The sequence below is a fragment of the Ctenopharyngodon idella genome, chromosome 15 (genome assembly GCF_019924925.1).
Source record: "Ctenopharyngodon idella isolate HZGC_01 chromosome 15, HZGC01, whole genome shotgun sequence".
Classification (NCBI taxonomy): domain Eukaryota; kingdom Metazoa; phylum Chordata; class Actinopteri; order Cypriniformes; family Xenocyprididae; genus Ctenopharyngodon; species Ctenopharyngodon idella.
The window spans coordinates 24,236,128-24,256,571 of record NC_067234.1 but is presented as its reverse complement, the minus strand read 5'-3'; the positions used below and the strand labels follow the sequence as shown (position 1 = coordinate 24,256,571).

General features: G+C 37.3%; 2 protein-coding genes across 3 annotated transcripts; one reads left to right on the top strand and one right to left on the bottom strand.

Moving 5' to 3' along the window:
* The first annotated feature begins 6,041 nt into the window (after nucleotides 1-6,041).
* On the top strand, nucleotides 6,042-17,216 carry clptm1 (CLPTM1 regulator of GABA type A receptor forward trafficking). Of its 2 annotated transcripts, none has more exons than XM_051863814.1 (14): nucleotides 6,042-6,184; nucleotides 8,808-8,932; nucleotides 9,637-9,760; nucleotides 9,916-10,074; nucleotides 10,244-10,361; nucleotides 10,540-10,625; nucleotides 10,776-10,896; nucleotides 11,010-11,254; nucleotides 13,201-13,294; nucleotides 13,392-13,582; nucleotides 13,668-13,763; nucleotides 13,878-14,013; nucleotides 16,087-16,254; nucleotides 16,359-17,216. In XM_051863814.1, exons 1-14 carry the CDS (start codon nucleotides 6,131-6,133, stop codon nucleotides 16,535-16,537), a joined length of 1,896 nt encoding a protein of 631 aa, XP_051719774.1. In that variant the 5' UTR covers nucleotides 6,042-6,130; the 3' UTR covers nucleotides 16,538-17,216. The 2 variants fall into 2 exon arrangements, with proteins under 2 accessions (XP_051719774.1, XP_051719775.1); XM_051863815.1 differs by having other exon boundaries at nucleotides 6,074-6,169.
* Nucleotides 17,021-20,204, bottom strand: mos (v-mos Moloney murine sarcoma viral oncogene homolog). The gene has a single exon (XM_051863819.1). The coding sequence runs from the start codon at nucleotides 19,870-19,872 to the stop codon at nucleotides 18,880-18,882; it is 993 nt and encodes a 330-aa protein (XP_051719779.1). The 5' UTR covers nucleotides 19,873-20,204; the 3' UTR covers nucleotides 17,021-18,879.
* Between the last annotated feature and the right edge of the window lie 240 nt (nucleotides 20,205-20,444).

Here is a 20,444-nt window from a genome sequence, read left to right as displayed (position 1 = left end):
AGACGCGCGACATGAAGCTGCTGCTCATAGAGCGCGTGAGGACTGAACTGAGTGCTTTTTGCTGATCAATTGGGTTTGAACGGTTAAATACATACCTATGTGTCAAAGTGACCACGTATTTGCAAATAAACAGAGCCATTTATGTCTTAAGTGAAGGTACAGTTGAGAAAGACAAGGCTCGAGTTAATGGATCGGTGCAGTCAGTCTTAAAGGGACAGCATCCAAATTTACCTGCTGTCATTATTAATGCTAATCAAACAACAAAAAAGAGAGAAAATCTCTTACTGCTTGCTTTTGTAACTTTAATAAGAATAAATGTATATTTAATTTACACAGTAAAGACTATGCATTGTTTTTTATACCTTTGATTACTTTGTACATTTTCTAGTGTTTTAAAAAAGATTTCATGTAGGTCTATTTCATCTGTCTTTGTCCTATTGTAGTTTGTTTTCTTTGCTCTTTTTTTAATCACAGTTTATTTGTCTTCAGTAAGCTTGAGAGTTTTTTAGGCTAGTATTCATTTTTTAAATTATATTGAAATTGATAATTATGAAATTTCAATGATATGGAAAATTCTGATATCATAAAAATCTTATTTAAAGCAAAAATAACTATATCGTTATCGATATATATCGTTATCGTGATATAAAATTACTCATATCGTGATATAAGATTTTGGTCATATCGCCCAGCCCTACTCACCAACTGTGGTTACAGAGAACAATACTAGACAAAGACGCATGGCAAACATGAGGACTTAAAGGGTTAGTTTACCCAAAAATGAAATTTCTGTCATTAATTACTCACCCTCAAGTCGTTCCACACCCGTAAGTCCTTCGTTCATCTTCAGAACACAAATTAAGATATTTTTGATGAAATCCGAGAGGTATATGACTCATCCATAGACAGCAATATAATCACCACTTTCAAGGTCCAGAAAGGTACTAAAGACATCGTTAAAACCGTCAACGTGACTACAGTGGTTCAAGAATACTTTTTTGTGCGCAAAAAAGAAAAAAAATAACGATTTTATTCAACAATATCTTCTCTTCTGTCATTCTCATACGTTGTTAATGTCCAGCGCTTTACGTCAGAACGCCGACTTATTATTGGACGGCTCCTGCGTTAGCATCACACGCATGCGTCGTGCTGTTCATGTGTGCAGCTTTGGCCAATACTGAACCGGCATTCGGACGTAAACACAGAAGCCTTCACTGTGCTTAGTGTGACAACTGCGTAAAGATAATGACAGGGAAGAGATTGTTGAATAAAGTCCTTATTTTTGTTTTGTTTTTGCACACAAAAAGTATTCTCTTCGCTTCATAAAATTAAGGTTGAACCACTGCAGTCACGTCGACTGTTTTAATGAGGTCTTTAGTACCTTTCTGGACCTTGAAAGTGTTGATTATATTGCCGTCTGGCGAGCCATATACCTCTTGGATTTCATCATGTGTTTCAAAAATGAACGAAGATCTTACAGGTGTGGAACGACATGAGGGTGAGTAATTAATGACAGAAATTTCATTTCTGGGTTAACTAACCCTTTAAATACACTAATGACTAAACAGTCACACATGATTAAGACAATTAAAGGATTAGTTCACTTTGAAATGAAAATTAGCCCAACCTTTACTCACCCTCAAGCCATCCTAGGTGTACATGACTTTCTTCTTTCTGATGAACATAATTGCAGAAATATTAATAAATATCCTGATGCATCTGAGCTTTATATCTGAGCTTATGGATGTGGATGGAAGCACTTTGTTCAGCTCATACTCATTGAACCCTATCACTGCCATTATAAAGCTCAGATGTGTCAGGATATTTATTAATATTTCTCAGATTGTCTTCGTCAGAAACAAGAAAGTCATATACACCTAAGATGGCTTGAGGGTGAGTAAAGATTGGGCTAATTTTAATTTGAAAGTGAACTAATCTTTTAACCAATGACAACATAAGGACACATGACAAGGGGAGCACATGGCAGGATCACATGACTAGAACATGACAAGGGAAGTACGTGGCAAACAGGAATAAGAGACATGACAAAAAGAACATGAAACAAAACCAAAACTAGACAATAGGCTACTTATAGAATAATAAAAAAATATCATTGGGGTCCAAGCACAAATGGCCCATGTGAATTATTAGTGATCCAATTGAAACATATATTATGATGTGGTTTTTATAGCAAAGTCTATCTTGAATCTTCACTAAAAGTTAGGGTTTGATCATGTGTTTAGGTGAATCACATGTCACAAGATGTCACAGGACAATTTCAAATGAATGTGAAGATTTCATTTGCAGCTCAAAACCTTACAGTATCTGAAGCATTTATCTTAAGGCCCTTTTAATTTTTATAATTTATTTCTATATGGTTTTATATAACCTTATGCTTTCAGTTTTACATATAAGTGTTTGTTTTATTATTCATACCACAACAATAAATGTTTTTATAGAAATTTTATAATACATTGTTGTATAAAATAAAACTGTCTCTTCATTTTCAAGATTAAGCCTAGTCCTAGAATAAAATGTCCTTTTAACAGAACCAGATTAACAGAAATCTGCTTTCTCTGTCATGGTTTTAAATAGTCCTAGTCTAGTTCAGAGTTTAATAAACTGATTTCCTGGAAGAAGACTAGAGCTACTCCAGGACTAAACTGAAGCTTAAATTAAACCTACCAGGAGGAGTCAGGTTTAACTTCAGATTAACATTGTGTTTCAAAGAAGACACATGTATTACTTAGATATATATCAATATCGATATATTATGTACGATTTTTTGTTGCTGTTCACTTTATTTAAACAATTCATTTTGATTTAACACCATTGTTTCTGGTTCAAATGTGATTGCTTCATGTTAAATTGACTTGAAATGGATACTATTTGACTTCACTTGATGTTTTCATTTTGAAATAACATGTTTCAATCAAGTAACCCAATCAAACAGGACTTTCACTTCCCATCATGCTTTGCACTGGGCTGAACTGGGAGAGTAAATGTTGAAATATAGTGTTATTTTATGCATTTTTAGCAAGATGAGAAAATGGAGACTTCTTAATGTTTAATGTTCTATTATGTTGGTATTTAAAAGTTTCTGTTATGTTAGTGTTTTTTGGGGATTACCGTTGTGGTGAAGTGTTGAGCTTGTGCTTGGGTTAAGGACCTGCTAACAAAATTTTTAATTGTTTTAGTAATAAAGCAACCACTATGATAGTTCTTTGGTTATGATTAGGTTGTTTTTTTTTTCACGTCTTGGCGTCTCGACTAATGAACTGATGATCTGAATCAGGTGTGTTTGATTAAGGAGACATGGAAAACGTGGTGTTGGAGAGGGTCCAGGAATGTGCTTGGGAACCCCTGAGCTAGAGCATTTATTTCCATTCAAAGGGATGGAAACTGGCAGAAAACGATCGGGCTTAAAAGATTCCCTATCCTGTGGCTCCTCTAGTGGGCAACATTAATATCACAGCCTTCATCTTTCAGTTGAAATGGCTGATAAGCTAGAATGGCTGATAGTTTGCTTGTTCTTGTTCTCCACATATTTTCTCCATACAAGTTTTGAGAAGTTTTGGACTTTGTGCACATTTATCATTATTTGCTAAATCTTGCGCACAATTTACTATTTCGTTCCCTCGATTTGCTAAATCGTGCACACAATTTACTATTTCGTTCCCTCGATTTACTAAATTGTGAGCAACAATTTACTTAATTCCCTCGATTTGCTAAATCGTGCACACAATTTACTATTTCGTTCCCTCGATTTACTAAATCGTGAGCAACAATTTACTTAATTCCCTTGATTTGCTAAATCGTGTGCACAATTTCATTCCCTCGATTTTTAAATCGTGCGCACAATTTATTTCGTTCCCTCGAATTGCTAAATCGTGCACACAATTTATTTCGTTCCCTCAATTTGCTAAATCGTGCGCACAATTTACTATTTAATTCCCTCGATTTGCTAAATCGTGCGCACAATTGATTTCGTTCCCTCAATTTGCTAAATCGTGTGCACAATTTAGGCCTACTATTTAATTCCCTCGATTTGGTAAATCGTGCGCACTATTTATTTCGTTCCCTCAATTTGCTAAATTGTGTGCACAATTTACTATTTAATTCCCTCGATTTGCTAAATCGTGCGCACAATTTATTTTGTTCCCTCAATTTGCTAAATCGTGTGCACAATTTACTATTTCATTCCCTCAATTTGCTAAATCGTGTGCACAATTTATTTAATTCCCCCGATTTGCTAAATCGTGCGCACAATTTATTTTGTTCCCTCAATTTGCTAAATCGTGTGCACAATTTACTATTTCATTCCCTCGATTTGCTAAATCGTGTGCACAATTTATTTAATTCCCCCGATTTGCTAAATCATGCACACAATGTACTATTTTGTTCCCTCCATTTACTAAATCGCGTGCACAATTTACTATTTCATTCCCTCAATTTGCTAAATCGTGTGCACAATTTATTTCGTTCCCCCGATTTGCTAAATAACACACATTTTCAAGTTCATGAATTGCGTTGCGGAGTTATAATTTATCATAGTTTATTAGTTGTACTGTTGTAGCGCAGGGGGCGGTAGGATTTTATGATTTTTCCTGTTTTCTATCTGTGTCAAGCTTTGTTACGCCTGGGGCCTGTACCATGAAGCCGGATTAGCTGGCTAGCCAGTTAAGTTTCAGATTAGTTTGTGCCAATCCTGGGTTTTAGGTACCATGAAAGTGACTTGGCATTTAGCAGGTGTTCATCACCAACTTACGCTCCACAGCTAACCTGCTCCGGGGCAGGTTATGTTCTGGGTAAGAGATCTCAAACCGAAATTGGACCAATCAGATGTGAGCAAAGTGACACTGACACATCCAACGCAATAAAGTCCCTCCCCCAGTTTCTCTTCCTCCAAATTAAAGATCACTATATAGTGAAAACAAATATTTAACGATGAAATTGTCTTGCTTTAATGATTTATAGAATTATTTTATGATTTATATATGATTTAAATAATTATTATATGATCTATATTATTAATCCATTTCACACAAGCAATTTTAGTTTAACAGTTATTATTAAGCATTTATTTTAAATAAATATTAATATATACAGATGATATGTAAGCTGTAGAATCAACAGATAACTCTTTAAAAATGACTACATAACCTTACATGTTTGAGTCTCTATTGCTGTATATAATAAACTATATAAACACTTGACAATTTTCACTTGCTCTGATCGAGCAAGATAATTTCTTTTATTTTCTACTTTAGTCAAGTTTCTTCTTTAGTGTAAATGCGTTTAAATTCTTCATTTTCTTCAGCAAAAGAGTTTTGAATCGCGTTGACTCTCTCGCGAGAAGTAAATCACAGTTTCTTTCTGTTGCAAGGCATGTGATTGGCTGTTTGCCACTGATGTCACGCATTCATGTGCACGCGCTCCACAAACTCAGGATCAAAGCCTGAGTTGACAGAGAAAGTTGATGATCAGCATCATGGTACCAACAAAGCCGGATTGGAGTGGTTTGGTTTTGTCAACTTGAAACTAATCCTATAACCCTGAGTTTGTTCAACTACCATCATGGTACAGGCCCCCGGACTCTGCGTTCAGAAGCTATATCGTCCGCTTGGAATTATAAGGTTCTATCTGCATTCTGAGCAGTTTTGAGATATTGAGCTTCAAAGTTTTTGCATTCTATATAACAAAAATTATATGGGGAACAAGTTTCTTTCATACATGAAAATGAGAGACCTAAATGTATTCTAACTGTACAATATCAAAATCCTCTCAAATTTGTAAATGGGGATATTTGGAACGGGTCAAATGCAGACAGAACCTTCTAAAATTCTAAAAAGTCACTTTTCGCAAATTGAACATGGGAATATGGGACATATGAAATTACAACAAACAGCTTTATTAACAAAACTTAATAAACAGTTGTACATACACGTATTTTTAAAAACGTTTTGGAGCTTGAAATATGCTATCATGCATGACGGTTTTTGAACCGGTTCTTTGACACAAACTGTTCGAAAGAACCGATTCGTGGAAATTGGTAGTTCGCAGACAGAAAATCTCGCGATATATCAGATTACATACCACCACATTACAGTGTGCAATAGAGACAGGTAAGATGGCGGCGCAGGAGACTCAAGCAACACAGCAGTCGTCCGTAAGTAACGGAGAGGTAAGAATAGTCGAATTGATAGTGTGTAGCCGTCAGATGGACTTGTCAACGAACAGTTTTCATATAGTCTACAAGTTTACGAGAGCAAAGACTTACTTCCTGTCCGTTTTAAAGAAGAAATCCAGATTGCCGGTCTGAATCAGCGATCCCTTTAATTCAACATGCAGTGGGGGAGAAATACTGTCTGAGTCACGAAGGGTCTGTCCGATTGTGTGACTTATTTTTATCGGGACATCTCATTTTTAGCTCGATTTATACCATTTATCTATCTCACATGCTATATTTCAAAGACTAGTAAACTACAGCTGCTTCCTTTGACAGCATTTTTTTTTGCATCATCACGTTTGAACGCGCATTTGATGCCCTGAAACGCTGTCTAGGTAGACAGCCGACTAGGCTTTAAGAAACAGCCTATATTGTATATAGTTGTTCAGAAACTGCACGATATAGTGTTAAGAGCTGATGTCTATGAGTTGATCTGTCTTAGCATGCTGGCTAACTAGCTGCCTAGCTCTTATGTTAGCTTCACATGTCAAAGCAGTTTAAAGATGGCAGTATTGTACAATCCTGGTCATTAATCCTCCAGTTAGACCGTTTTGTGATACAATAGCACGTGTTTTGGCTGTAGAAGGAGGAACTGTAGTGGTGGTTAGAAGTTTTTTAATGATTATAGTATTGTGTGCGGTCAGCTACTTGTGTAAGTGGTTTAAGTCAGGGATGATCAGCCCTGCTCATAGAGATCTGCTTTCATACAGAGATTTCATTCTGTAATTTTCTAATGAACACAAAGACTTTGGTTGTCCATTTCTGGTGGGAGACCTAAACTTTCAAGACAGCAGATCAGGAGGAAGAACTTACTAAAGGCCTGCTACTGAATAAAGTAGCCTTGATAGCAAGGTTAGCTTCACTCATCTGGATGAATAACCCTGTGGTTACTGATTACACAGGTTATAAAGGTCATATAGGTGTTATGAATCATAGACGTTACTCGGGTTCACAAACCTTTTTCCAAAACAAATGTGGGCGGCCAAATGTAAACAAGTGGATAACCTTTTCTCAGTATTTCTGTGGATTCTCAAGCTTGTTAATTTTATTGGAAACAAAGAAAACTGGCCTGATGTCATTTATCCATCTTTTTGTGTTTAATTAATCTTGCTAGTTTGATTTTTCATTTGAAATGTTTATTTGTTATTTTATTTTTTTTGCATCATATTTTTCATTAACACTAACCAAGCACTAGATGTGGTATCTGTAAGTACTGAAGTGGTTAAATTGCTTCTGTTGACAGTAAGCAAAATTACCATGACAACACAGCATTAGGGTCTCCACCTTTTCCAGATAGGCCATTCCATCATCATCTGTGATTAGGTTAACCTTAACCATATCATCAAAAAGCTACAATGGACTTTGATTTGGATGTATAATGAGAACAATAGAGGTCTCAGGACTTAGCCCTGGGGGATGCCATATTCAGAAAGAGGGTTGGCAATGATTGGCTGCCCACGTTCATTGCCTGAGGCCTGTCAAGAAGAACAGTAAGTCCAGGACCCACTAATAGAGAGTTTTAGGCTGAAAGTATACTCTACACAAGTGCATAAATGTAAACATTAATAGCAACCTAAGCTTGATTTCAGACCACAATTCATAAGTGTTTTTTTGTTTTTGTATTCTATGTATCTCTGGTCTGAACTTGGTGACAAGCCTTTTGGGATATATTATCATGTCAGAACTGTTATCTCTAATCTTTAGACATCTGGATTGTAAACAAAATCATTGTAAATTAGATCCCTTTCTTCTGCCTCCATTTAGTTGACCTGAATCCAGTCAGAAGCAATTCTATGCTCAGCCTGGTGTTAAAAAAATGTTTAATATTTACCCTGTTCAGTAGTGTGTCAAATCTAAATCATTTTCCTAGACAAATTGCTTTTAGCTGATCAAAAATAAAAGAAACAGAGCTAGATGAAAGCTACAATAGTCACTTTATGAGCTTGTGAAAATAAATTTATGGTAATCATAATATCTTTCTTTCTAGGTCATGGTTGAAACTGGTCATGCTTTGTTTTCTTTAGATTGAGTTGATGGCAGACTTCTATCAGGCTTTCTCATCAGCCTCTCTTCTCAGACTTGATCTGATTTCTGAGGAATTATTAGCTTAATTTTTCATCCAAATTTGCAGGAAGCAATTTTTTTCAGTAGTAGGCTATACTAGCATAGTTGGTTTCATGGTCAGAGAGATCTGTTTTTGGAAATATGACTTTAGCAATAAAATGTCTGTGGCTTTGTGTGCACTAAATAATTTTTCCTGTTATGTCAGTACAGGTTTTTAGTTTGCACCCTACCAAAAAATGTCACAGAGAGTTAAGGAAATAATTGTAAACATGTATGAAGATATAGTTATAATATTTGGCCTTCTTTTCTCTGCTTAGTTATTTATCAATTAAATAACCAAAACATTCAAAGAAAAAAATGCACAATTTGCAGAGATGGTGTAAAACAAAAAACCTGTTGTTAAGGGCACAATGATAAAAGATTTCTTACATATTTTTTTTCTTACATCTTTATCACAGTGTGTACTAAATGTTCATAGATTGTAATTGTGTTTATCACTGAATGTTCTGTGCAGGTGAGCAGTAATGGGGCAGCTGCCTCAGGTCAGGTAGCTCAGACAGATGCGACTGCACAGGACCCCCAACAACAGCAGCAACAGCAGCCCAATGCCTGGCAGGTGATTAAAGGTGTCCTCTTCAGGTGAGTCCTTAATGTTGTGAACCCTGTGTACTTTCAGAACATCCCGATTCCTGCACTTTGGTCTTTATTTGACAGAGGTGGTTTGTTTTGTAAAACTGTGATGTGGATGGTAACATATTATAGATCATATAGTAATGTTTTAGCTTGGTATGCTATCATTTTTCAATGCACTTGAACAGTTTAATTTGATAATATTTATACAAATAAATGACCAGGGTTGCTGTGGTATCAACATTGTTTTTTGAGAATCGTCAACTTTCACTGGTATTGCCAGCTGAAGATACTGTAACAACCCCAGTGTGAGCCCTGAGGGGCTGTTTTACTCAATGGACGTCCCGTGAGGGGAAAGCAACTGAACCTCAGAGTTGCTCTGGGTGCTCTAATTGATGTCAGGGGGTTAGCGTACTTATGTTAACGTTTCATACTTATGCAACATATAGTTTATTGTCACAGTATATTTAGTGTCGCAGTTACAGTAATTACCTTCTCCAGTGGTATTTCTTCAAATTTACTTTACTCATATTTAAGGTGGGCTGAAAAGGACTGTTTTTATGGGGGGGACTTTTTTTTTTTTTTTTTTTTACTTTCTCAAATCATAGCTGACAGTATAAAGCAACGGTGTTGCGTCATGAGTTTTGGGATTACACTTCCTGAATATAACAGAACTAAAGCTTAGTCTGCTCTTGTGTTTGTGCATTACTCAGGATTTTTATCATCTGGGCAATAAGTAGCTGGTTCCGCAGAGGTCCATCAACTCCAGATCCCAACACTCCAGCTGGAGCTCCTCGACTGCCCAGCCGAAACCTCTTCCCCAAGGACACCCTTATGGTATTCATAATCAATACCTTTCCCATCTGCACCGTTTGCATGTATAATAACATATAAGCAGGATATCAAATCAACCATCTAAACAAATCCTGATTTGGGTCAGGTTTGTCGCTGCATTGATAACATGATGTTCTTTGTTACCTGTCTTTTCACAGGATTTATATATATATATCTCTGAGAATGAGGTATTTACAGATTTTAACAATACAGAAGCATTGTTCTGGTACCAGCAAGATCTGGTTTATGGAGACTGGACCACAGGGGACTCAGGGGATGGCTGCTATGAGCATTACCAAGAGCTGGACCTCTCTGAGGTGGGACGTGAATAAATGTGAATTCAATAGATTTGAGACATGCATGGTATTAAAAGGAAGTGACATTCATTTTTAAATGTAGAATTGTTTAGTGGGCAATGTAAGAATCCAATAATATAATTGTGTTGAGTGACTGTTGCTGATAGCCCGCCTCTTTTTGTTCATACAGAATTTGAAGCAGAATGGCTCTATATACATCCACATTTACTTCACCAAGAGTGGCTTCCACCCAGACCCCAAACGCAAGGGCCAGTACCGCAGGCTATCAACGGTTCATGCCACTCGAAGTGAGTTTGTCCAGTTTTTGCTTTTGTTTCTTGCACTCTCTCTCACGTCTGTGACACGCGTGTTTTTGCTGCTCACACATTTGGCTGTGTCAGCAGGCCTGTAATAACGCATTATCAGTGCATGGGTGAACCCACTTTAAAGCCTAGAGCCTGTTTTCACACGCTTCCACTTCAACAGTGCTCAACAAGTACAAGAGGAGGAAGTTCCTCAAGACCAAGAACCTGTTGACGGGAGAAACAGAAGCTGATCCAGAAATGATCAAGGTAAGTTTGAGACAAGCTCTTTTCCAAAAACCTTGTGAACTGCCTCATTGAAATAAGTTAATCGACATTGCTCTTAGATCTTCCACCATCCATTTTCCCCATGCTATGCATTCTAGGATGTGAAGTTTTGCTATGTTTGTGCATTCTCAGCGGGCTGAGAGTCATGGGCCTGTGGAGATCATATCCCATTGGCATCCCAACCTCACTATCAACATGGTGGACGATCACACAGCTTGGGTGAAAGGCTCTGTCCCCCCTCCCCTTGATCAGCGTAAGTTTTATTTGGTGCTGAACTGCCTCATATTATTGAAACGATTTATTGACCAAATCCGTAGATTGATCTAGGATCAACTCTGGTTAACCTTGAGCACTTGTTTCTCTCAGATGTGAAGTTTGATGCAGTGAGTGGAGACTACTATCCCATTGTTTATTTCAATGACTACTGGAACCTGCAGAAGGACTATTACCCCATAAATGAGACCCTGGAGAATTTGCCACTTCGGCTCACCTACTGCCCCCTGTCCTTGTGGCGCTGGCAGTTATATGCCGCCCAGAATGCCCGCTCCCCCTGGAACTTCCTGGGAGAGGATACTTACGAGCAGTCAGATGAGGACCAGGATTCTGTTAAGGTTTGTATGGCACTCGAGAATGTCGGTTTTATTGGTTTAGAGATCCACATGTCCAGCTGAGAGATGGGATTTAATCGTTAAAAGATCGCAATCTCGATTCAAACACCTACGCGATCTTATTCCTAAATGATTTGCCTGTGTCTATTAAACCTTTGATAAAATCACACTAGAACAATCTGCATTTGCGCTGCTGCTAAGCCAGAGAGAACTGTTGTCATGTTTGGGTATGAGACATCTTCACAAACAGTCTTTTCAGCCACACAGTATCATTATTTCTGTGTTATAAATGTTAATAATATCACAGAAGAGCTGGGTTTATATTTTGGATATAAACACTGATGTCTACGGAAGCGATCAAAATAGAGTAAGGGTGCTTTCACACTTGGTTCGATTGCCTGGACTGAACCAGAGTTCGATTGTTCCCCCCTCCCCCTGCCCCCACTGGACTGTGTTCATATTATATTATTTGGGTCCGACCCGCGGTTCGTTTGCGTCATCAAACCAGTGGCTGTTTACTCCGTGTCTTAGTAACGACGGTGCAGGAGAAGGCAGCAAAATGTATAACATTGCTCTCCTCACTTTTATATTTTTGTTTTTGAACCGTTGGTTTTGTTCATAATGGCACTTGTGGCTATCTGCCGCGAATGTAGACCGCTGAAGGCGAGCAGAAATGAGAGAGGCTACACTACAGCTCTCTGCTTATATTTATATATATATATATATATATATATATATATAATCTCTCTATATTGGGGGCATTTCCTCCGAGGAGGCAAGGGAGGCAGTGCCTCCTCAAAAAAAAAATAGGGTGAGAAAATAATCCATATTACATATAAAACAACACAAATATTACAAATTACGACATTAAAAAGAGCGCAAGTCACTCGTATTTCTTAAGGAACACTGCCCAACAGCGACACCCGCAGGTAAAGTTACAGCAGGAGTCATGCCTCCCTTTCCACTCATAGAAAACCATTAGACCCCCTATAGCATGTGGTGGGTTTTGTGGGGGGTAATTGAGAATGAATGGGGGAAAGTCACGTGAGAGGAGGTAGTGTCTTCATCGCGGTATGATTGGATGTAATTGGTTATGATAGGATGATTGGTTTGTGCGATAAATCCCGCCTTTATTCAAACTGCGTCAGTTTGAATAAACAAATGATGCCGTCAATGGGAAGACTAATTGAAAAGTAAACAGATCACCCAGTTAGATATCACCGCTTTGTCATGTCAAAATCAAACTTGAAATGGACTGAAAACATGATTTTTAGTGCAATCAGCTTGGTGAAATTAAAAATACATCTTCGTGTCTGTAACAGACGGTGTTTACGGAGCATGACTGATGATCCAAAATAGCCTAAGTTGACAATTAAAAAGAAAAACATCACTACACAAATAAAATATATTGTTTAAATTGTTAAAGCCTTTAGTTATTATTTTGGAATGAATGTAGAAATGCTTAAAACACTAACTTGATGAGATTGACTTGGTTTTGATAAATAGAACATTTATTACAATACATTGTTAATGTAAAATTACAAAATAGAATTGTATTTGGTTTCTTTTATGTTTTTTGATGTAATGTTCATTTAACAAGGAAAATGTGCCAATGTTGAGTAATGCACGTGAATTTACATTTGATTCATAAATAAATAAAAAAAGTGCCTCATTTCAGAACACCACTGCACGCCACTGATATATATATATTTTTTTTTTTTTTTTCATACTTCTAAAGGTAAACATTAAATATTACTTAGATAATTGACCGATAATGTTTTTTTTTTTTTTAAAAATTATCAATACAGATAAATGGCATAATTTGTTGGGTATCTAAAGAATAATACCTATTATTTGAGTGATAATGTTAAAATTATAAGCAGACTAGCTACTTTGAGAAATGCCATTAAAAGATCTTGTGCTAATATGCTTGCTTATTGCCTGAACAGGTGGCTCTACTTGAGACCAACCCATACCTCCTAGGCCTGACCATCGTTGTTTCCATCGTCCACAGCATTTTTGAGTTCTTGGCCTTCAAGAATGGTAAATAAATACCGATGTGTACGTGTGGTAATTGATTGATACTTGTGGGTTCTGGTGTCTGAGCTGTGCGGTGTCTCTCATTTCACTTTCTCTGCAGATATCCAATTCTGGAACAGCCGCCAGTCTCTCGAGGGGCTGTCTGTGCGCTCCATCATATTCGGGGTGTTCCAGTCTCTGGTAGTACTGCTCTATATCCTGGACAACGAGACCAACTTTGTCGTCCAGGTCAGCGTATTCATCGGCCTGCTCATCGATTTCTGGAAGATTACCAAAGTCATGGATGTCAGGGTGAGATGATGCTGCATTACTTCAGTTAAATGCTTAGGCTTGAATTCTTAGATCTCAATGTTTATTCTTGTTTTTCTTTTCCTAGCTGGACAGAGAGAACAGGATTGCTGGAATTTTCCCACGATTGATATTTAAAGACAAGTCCACATATGTGGATTCTTCAACCAAAATCTATGATGATGTAAGAGACTCTTCAGCTGCAGTTTAGAGATGATTCATCAAATCCACATTATTTATACAAGTTTTATGATTTATGTTTGTTTGTTTTTTTTTGTTTTGTTTTTTTCCCTCCCAGATGGCGTTTAAGTACCTGTCCTGGCTGTTGTACCCTCTCTTTGGGTGCTATGCAGTTTACAGCTTATTATATGTGGAACACAAAGGCTGGTACTCTTGGGTGCTCAGTATGCTTTATGGGTTCTTGTTAACCTTCGGTAAGTGTGGCTTCACTTCATGTTTGTAATAGCTTCATTTGTTCACAGTTCTAATAATTGCTCAGAGTCTGTGCCAACATCAAATCAGAAATGGTGATTAGATGCTTGAGGAAAAAGCTCACAAAGGGGAAATTCCACTTTTTAACCTTCAAGGCCCAAAGGATTTTCTACAGCTCTGTAAATAGAATAAGAGGACACACAGTCACGTGTGAAATCCAGTAGTTAGCCTGGAAGCTATGAATGCGTGTTGACGTTCATATATAATGATTTCAAAATGAAAGTAATAGGACAGCTTTCTGTTTTAACACTCAGATTTAGCTTTTTGATGTGTTTATATGTTTATAAGTTCGTTTTAACTTTGTGTACTTTACTTGTGCATTTGGCAGATCATTGCATTCAAGACTTACATTTTTTTTTTCATGCATTTCCTGGGAATCAAACCCATAACCCTAGCGTCACTTATTTGTGTCGCTAATGACATTTTGTAATTGTTTGGTGACGCTAGTAATTGAGAAATTACACATTTCAGCATTAAGAAATTACAAAACTTGTCATGTAAAAGTATTTTTTGAAGTACTTTCTGACCATTCAATCAAATGGTTTATGGATGCTTCACAATGGTTAACTAATTAACTAATGCTTTAATTAGTTTGCTGACAGCATGTTTTGCTTGGGGTTTTTAGAATGTTTGGGTGGTAAAAACATTTTTGGGAGAATGTGTGCATTTAAAACCGTTAAAGCTTTGAATGTGTATATTCAGATTGGCCGTTGCCTTTGTGTGTGTATGGGTTTTTTTTTTATTTATTAATTTTATTTTTTAGCTTCTCACAACTCACGTTGCATATGTTTTGCTGGTGTGGCATGTTAAATAGTCTATATATATATATATATATATATATATATATATATATATATATGCATCTATATATAAGTGCATCTCAAGAACTCTAATTCTTTAAAACTATAACGATAACTATATTTGTGCCCACACTAACAAACGAAAGCCGTCTGTTTATTCTAAGCTCACGCTGCGGTTTCAAAGTGTGTACAACATGTTTTTGCTGTTCTTGTTGCATTTACATGGGTTTAACCAGCAGATGTCCTCAGCATGCTATGTTTCGAGTGAATAGCTAGTGTAATCGATCTAATCTAACAGTGAATTTAGCTGACAAAGTTAATATAGTGGAATAAAAACAACGCCTATAGTCTTTTTCACTGCAACTTCAAAGGAAGCAAGACAACGTTGTCAAAACTAGCACTGGATACCTGAGGTAATTTTATGTTACACTGTTTGCTAGCCTGGCATAATGATCTCATCGTTAATACTCTGAGTGTATGACCGATTGTTTTCCATATCCATTTTCTTTAAAGTATCCTTGAAAAGGGGGTTTGACTTGTCAAACGGTGGTGGCTCTTTCTGGACCTCTGCGATTAACTAATCCACAATGTTGTCTGCCATTTTAAATGCGCGAGCCCTTAAGTTAGAAAGGATACTGATTGGCTGTCAGGTGTTTTATCGTTCAACAGCTGGAAAAAATCGTTCTGAAAGTGATCCCAACGATCTCATTTCTCTATATCGTTATCGTTATAGCTGTGGTGTGGACACTGCTGTTCTTTTATATTTAGAAGGATTTTTAGAACTACATCTTTATCGTTATCTTTATAGTATCGTCCTTGGCATGAATGAGCCTTAAGGCATACGCAAAAAAATGGGTGAGGCCTGAGTTGCGTTAGTAGTGTGTTGAAACTTTTGATGAGGGGCATGGAATTTTGAAATACGCTTGAAGCGGTTGACCAATCACAACACTATGGTCCAGCTGACCAATCAGAGCACATTCTGCTTTTCAGAAGGAGGGGCTTCATAGAAACAGGAAGAGAGGTGCTGCTACAATGTAAAATAGGTTAAAAATAATGTGCTTTTTGAGCGTTCAAGCATTAAAACTTATTCTAAAAGACCCCAAAAACAAGGCATCCCACTTTATATAGTTTCACACAACATCGCTATTACTTTTTATTTGTTCTTACGACAGGTCCAACTAAATTCCAACTGTACCTGCATCATGTTTCCTACAGGTTTCATCACCATGACACCGCAGCTCTTTATCAACTACAAAATGAAGTCAGTAGCTCATCTTCCCTGGAGGATGCTCACCTACAAGGCCCTGAATACCTTTATAGATGACTTGTTTGCCTTTGTCATCAAGATGCCAATGATGTACAGAATAGGTTGTCTCAGAGATGGTACGTGCTTGAATTTCACAAAATGATTCAGTGTTATGTTGAATAGTATCTTATTGCTGCTAGTATTTTTCATTATATAATTGGCTGTCGCCATTTCTCCACAGACGTCGTCTTCTTCATCTATCTGTACCAACGCTGGATTTACAGAGTGGATCCCAACCGTGTCAATGAGTTCGGGACCAGCGGAGTTGACCAGAGCAAGGACAGCTCAGCCCAGCCAGCAGCCGCCGACACAACCGCTGCCATCACAGATAAACCAGAAGGGGAGAAGAAAAATGATTAACCCCTTTTAACCCCCTCCCTTGCCCTCTGGTCTTGCGATAAGGCATCTGCAAGGCTGAATTTATGTTTAATTGTCAGGGAAGGGAACTGGATTAATGGTATTACGTAAAAGACTGCAGGAAAAAAGTTCAGTTCAACGTTCCTCCTTGTGTGGGATCCACAGGAAATGAAATATTTAATGTAGAGTTCCTAAAATCATTCTTTTTCAATCTCCCATATTTTTGCAGTCAAAGTGAAGTAAAACGTGATGTACTGTATTGTATATTTTTGGGTTGGTAACACTAATAATTTGAAGGGTTAGGTGGTCCATAATTAAATCTTATTGGCTGGAGTGAATAGGGCGATTGCAGTACATATCATTTTGTTTTTTGAAGTATAAGAGCGAGGAAAAGAGGCCAATCACAGCCTCTCTGTTCTCCTGATTCTGTGTACTTATTTTCTGTTCATTCCATGTGTGAAGGGATACCAGGAAGCAGTTGTGTAGTGTAGGACGGAGGTGACCAAGAAAAAAAAAAAAAAAAAAAGCCAATTCTGTTCAAACGCTACCCGTGTGAGACAGAGACTTTCAACGTTTTTAAACAAGAATTGATGTTGCAAACTTGAACAAAAAATAAAGAAATAACAGCCTTGTAGGTATTAATATATAATTCTATATTAATATTATTAATAACTGATCATGATTTTTTTTTTCTAAGCCTCTGAATTTTCTTTTGTATGTCCTAAAACTGTACAGCATCTCAGCTTATAAAACGTAATCATGTTTGACGTCAAACATCTAGCAATAGCTGAATTGCCAGTTTTCTATCTGAGAACTAGTTCCATTACATTCACACTCCATAGCTGGACCATCACGTGTCACATTTGGTTCGGCTCGACACATAGCACAGTTCAAGAATGCGTGAGATGCAATGCCTGGTTTGTCTTTTTTTTTTGGTGCAGTAATTCTGAATTGATTAAGCTTTTATTTTGGTACGTTCCAAAATTTCATCACTCATGTTTATAGTAAAGCGTAAGTGCAGTTTAAAGTGGACATTGTTTCATTCATGTCTCAAGACTCGGGTATTTGCATTTTGGCTTTTAAAACATGTGAAAATGAGCTCATAAAAACATTAAATATATCCAAGGAACATGGTACCTTTTGCAAAGATTTTAAACTGAAAACACTTTAATAATAAACCTAGAGAAAATGTTAAAGGTTTAGTTGCACCACATGAAGTGCATACTTGCTCTTTGGGTTTGGCATGAATCTCTTTTGCTTGAAAAAATGTTTTGTGGTTACCAATGCAAAGACTTTTGCCCCCATATCTTCTTTTTTTAATATATTTAAGTAGTATTAAATAGGTAATAATATATTAAATATTAGAAATAGTAAAATTATTGCTTAAATTCACAGGGCCATGTTGGTTTTAGCATAAACTTATATGGCAGATTACATTTGAGTAGCACATTTTGAATTAATTGGCTATTTTTAGTATTTTCATAATAAAGCAGTATGAAAATGGGCCATAAAAAGACGAAAGTATTACCGTCTAGGCATGTTTACACTTTTGGGAGCCTCAAATGTATGGAATAAAGTTTCTGGTTGTCATTTAAAAATTAAGCTTTAGAACGATAAAGCTTGGCAGAATTTTGAAATTGTCACCAATCTAAACTCTAAAAATGGTCCAGGGATCTACACGAAAGCAAATTATTTTTTTAAAAATCTATGATCGTCAATATACTTGTATTGAATATGCACAATTTGAATGTGCTGACACCTAGCGCCGTAGATGCAGCATCACTCAAAAGTTTGAAATGCTCTGTTCTCCATGATTAATTTATTCTGCCATCAAAGTGGTCCAATAACAAAGCAATTCCCGAGATAAAGCGAGTAATAATCAATTGTTCGCGTGACCTCAACATGGCGGCCATTATAAGGCGACCCGCTCCATGTAAAATTAGTCGTCATATATTTTTTAAGAATGTTACTATGTGCGTAAAACGTGCCAAATTACGAACATATGGAACCTTAAAAACTTTATTTACTAATATATAAAATAAGATGCATTTTACAAAAGTAAAACTAATTCACAAACGTCCACCTCACCTTCTCCTCACATTTATTTATAAATATAAAATATGAAGCAAATATCACCTCACATTTATATTCAGAAATAACAAATCACAAAAGTCTCACTTTAAACAAGAAAACATTTAATTAAAGCTCTTTAGATATTAAAAAATAATTTTTGTTTTACAATAAAAAAGGCAAACATTTACAATATATATATATAACTTATATATATATATATATATATATAAAACTTTTCAAATTAATAAATTTTGTGAACCTGTGGTGCAAATTCACAATAAGATCAAAGACAGTTCATTTACGAGCTGATCTGCGGTCGGTCGGATGTTGGGGTCGCCGTCCCAACACCGGCTGATCAGCTTTTGACATGTCTGTCCAGAAGATGACTGAATAAAAACATCCCCAGTGATGGATGGGCGCAGATTATATGCCACAACAGCGTACAGAATATGCTGTCTGTCTCCCTCGTACGGCGGCTCTCGGGTGAGGAGCTGCCACACTGTGATGCCAAAAGAATAAATGTCCACGCGCGTAGAAACCTCCTCACCTTTCAGAAGCTCAGGCGCGCGGTGCGTGAACGTGCCACCGATTTCACTCAGATGCGTCACGGTGTCGCTTTTGCTCGACAGTTTAAAAGAGCACCCAAAATCTGCGAGTTTACAAACACCCTGTTCTGATACTAAAACATTGGCAGGTTTTACATCCAAGTGGACTATGCCATGCGCGTGCAAGTGCTGGAGCGCGCGAGCGATGTCTATTGAATATTTCATGCACCTGTTCATAGGCAACGGGTCTGTGAGTCCGTAAATGACCTGATGTAGGTTTAGGGCGCCTGCGAACTCCATTACAATCGTACCGATGTTGTCTTTGGTGTTGAGGTGCGCAGGTGTGCACGTGGTAGCCGCAATCACGCGCACAATGTTTTGATGGTGCAAGTGCGCTGCATTGAGTTCCGCCCAGAAACTCTGCCTCGAAGCCAGTTTGTTTTTCACACATCTCACTTTTTTCATGGCAACAGTCTCGCCAAAGTATGTGCCTTTGAACACCATGCCGAATCCACCGCTGCCGATGGGCTCCAGAACCTGCAGTTCTCGCCAGTGGATCACAGAAGACCACAGTCTGTGGGCGATTTTACCGTGAAACGTGTTTGTGGGAACACGCAGAGTAGATCCACTCGCAGTTTTGGTTAGCGGGCTACTGCACGCGCCAAACTCGAGCCCAAAATCCTTTGGCAATAGTCGGGTAATGGGGATTGGTGACGGCATAGTGCATGGCAACCGTGAACTCAAATATAGCTGTTCTCTAAATTTAGGGTTTTGTTTCGCGTGGGAGAGTTCACGTGATCGTTTTATGCACGTCTGTCATATGACCATCACTAGCCGAGGGAAAATGTCAAGACTCAAGAGATATAATTTGAATGTTGTATGAAACTGTTCTTTTGTGTAGGCGGAATTTTAACAGGCTACCGATAAATAAAACAATTATGTAAAACAGCTTTATAAATCACATGTTGTTTGAGGACTTCAACTCGTTTCTTTCTACCTTAAAGGGATAGTTCACCCAAAAATGAAAATCCTGTCAGCATTTACTAATCGTCAAGTTGTTCCAAACCTGTATGAGTTTCTTTCTTCTGTTGAACACAAAAGAAGATATTTTGAAGAATGTCTTTAACCAAACAGTTAACGGTAGCCACTGACTTGCATAGTATTTCCTACTATGGAAGTTAATCGCTACTGTTAACTGTCTTTAAAACATTCTTTAAAATATCTTCTTTTGTGTTCAACGGAGGAAAGAAATTCATACAGGTTTGGAACAACTTGAGGGTAAGTAAATGTTG